This window comes from Strongylocentrotus purpuratus, unplaced genomic scaffold (assembly GCF_000002235.5).
Source record: "Strongylocentrotus purpuratus isolate Spur 01 unplaced genomic scaffold, Spur_5.0 spur5_scaffold_18, whole genome shotgun sequence".
Lineage (NCBI taxonomy): Eukaryota > Metazoa > Echinodermata > Echinoidea > Camarodonta > Strongylocentrotidae > Strongylocentrotus > Strongylocentrotus purpuratus.
In genome coordinates this window covers 24,014,792-24,017,159 of record NW_022145603.1, presented here as the reverse complement: position 1 = coordinate 24,017,159, position 2,368 = coordinate 24,014,792, and the positions used below count along the sequence as shown (strand labels likewise).

The following is a 2,368-nucleotide window of genomic DNA, read 5'->3' as shown; positions in this document are numbered from 1 at the left end:
GTATAGCGTATTGTGCACATATGCACGTATTGCACAGATTCAGATCGTATGCTTGTTGCCGTTACCGTTTTGGAGCAATGTCAACTGAAAGTGCGAGGTAATATACTTTTAATATTTGATTATGCATGTAGCTGACATGAGGAGTGTTTTTATTATTCACATTTCGTATTTTATGTTTGTCGAGCAAAGCTGCAAACTATTTGAATCGAGCTCACAGTTGCCTATAAACGAACTCGCTAGATCGCTGTCATGTCAAGGTTAAAGAGTGGACCTCGAGAACAGCGCTAGTGTAATGAAGAGATAATGACCGGCCTGGGCAGGGGAGACCTTTACCTCGCGTGCCGATGATTTTGTCTTGTGCGTCGGGCCGGGACGGGACTAGCTTATACTAGAGTGGAGTTGATGCAACGAGCACTTTGTTTCCTATTTTAAGCAAATACTATCTTATAACGAATTCATCACTGAAATTTTTCGAATAGACCCTATGTTACATTGACAGATCTAGATTCTGTACTTTCAATTGTTTTTCATTGTTGGACTATAGATCTATATCTACAAATGAAATATATTAAACTAGATCTACACTACAGTTTGATTCAGTGCATGCAAAGTTTTATGCATTGAGCACTGTACACTGAGATAATCTGCTCTCATTGGCCGATTCGCTTGAGCGGTTTTGAACTTAATTGAGAGAGGAACCTCGCTCCCCCCCCCCCCCCCTCAGTGTTATTTAGGGTACGCATATGCTTGTTCCCTCTTTTTGAAAGCACCCCCTATCTGAGGACTGCCAACATTTCCGAACCCCCTTTCGCGGGCTTTTTCGCGGGCTTTTTCGCGGGCTTTTCCTGCGGGCTTTTCCTGCCTTGGAGACCCCCTAAATCATGAAAAATGCTCAATGTACCCCCCTAAAATGGAAATAATTTCTCAGGAGTCCAAAGAGATGAGAGAAAAAAAAGAAAAAACACCCCCTTTTTAAGAAATCTCCGGGTGAAAAGTTAATACACCCCTTTTTTTACAATTCTCGGTCCGGACTTTGTCGCACGAAAAGTACCCCTTTACCGGACATTTTGGTAACACGCATGGGGTCCGTCCGTTCTCGGAGTAGGGGGGGGGGCGGGGAGAGGGCTCACTTAAGCAGAGAGCGCAATGACAATTCCAATACGTAATATTACTTAACACACTGACCAGTACTAGGCAGCAGGGGCGCTGGTCCGAGAATACGGAACGTCCGCAGAAACGAGGATTGAAAATAACTTCTTGTGCAGAAGACTCTACACTGTACATGTGATTAAAGTTAACAGTTGTTCTTCAAACCAAAGCTTGTAAAAAGTAAATTAAATCATGCTTATGTTCTCTTCATTGTAAAATGATGCATGTTTTTTCTTGATTATTCCTAATAAATATTGTAGAAAAATAACGACCATTTAGTACATGTACAGTTTGAAGTACAGATGCAAGAATATTAGCAATGAACATTTCATTTTTTCATAAACTCTTCATGCAAAATCGACCTGTCCTTACTAATTTCTTCACAATTAATGACAATCAAATATTTTCATAAGATAAACGATCATGGAGATTACAGTGAAAATGTTCCATTTATTGAAAACTTTGAACTATGGTTTGTTTTCCTTTTTTTTTGAGGGGGGGGGGGGGGGGGGTATGTGTTTTGTTTTTGAGTTTTTTGTTGAAGTTGTTAACTACAGGTGTACCCAGAGCTGCCAACCATTCCGTTTTTGCCGGAATTACTCCGTTTTTTCATCCAAATTACGGTATTACGTTTTTTCTTCATAAAATATGTTAATAATTTTTTTTTTTTTTTTTTTTTTTTTTTTTTTTTTTTTTACATACCGCACGTCAAACATCTGCCCTAAAATGGTGATTTGATCACAAATTCAATAAAAAACTAATTTTAAAACATACTTGAAGAGAAAAATATTCTCAAAAAAAAATGAAATGCCGATAATATCAAAATAACCACCAAAAAAATTACTTGCTTGTATGGAAAAAACAGCATGATGAATGAACATTTCTGCATTGGAAGTGTGTCGCGCGTGGTTGTAAGTTTTTATGAATTCCTTTTTTTGGCTTGAAATTCCTCTTTTTTTTTGCCATCATGATTCCTTTTTTTGTCGCACAAGGTTGGCAGCTCTGTGTACCTGAAAATATTTTTCTCACAGGTTTTCTTTACTTTAGATAGAGATGAGACAAGATCCCTGGGGGTGTTTCACAAAGATCCTAAGTTAAACTACTAAGTTGGACTTAACAATTATGTAAAGCCGTTAGCATCTATGAAAATATTTTGTAAAAGTTATTTTAAAAGGGCATAAAATGTTGATTCAAACCATTCATATTTTCTATTATTAAG

General features: G+C 37.6%; 1 protein-coding gene across 2 annotated transcripts in view; it reads left to right on the top strand.

The window, feature by feature from the left end:
- The window catches only part of LOC577523 (uncharacterized oxidoreductase YjmC), a 21,311-nt gene continuing 18,943 nt past the window's right edge, over positions 1-2,368 (top strand). Inside the window, exon 1 of one of the 2 annotated variants that reach the window (XM_030989533.1) lies at positions 1-97. Coding sequence is in view for 1 of the 2 variants with exons in the window: in XM_030989534.1 (XP_030845394.1) it covers positions 21-97 (77 nt within the window). In the remaining variant the exon portion in view is untranslated. The remainder of the gene's footprint in view (positions 98-2,368) is intronic. The other variant, XM_030989534.1, reaches the window with a different exon arrangement.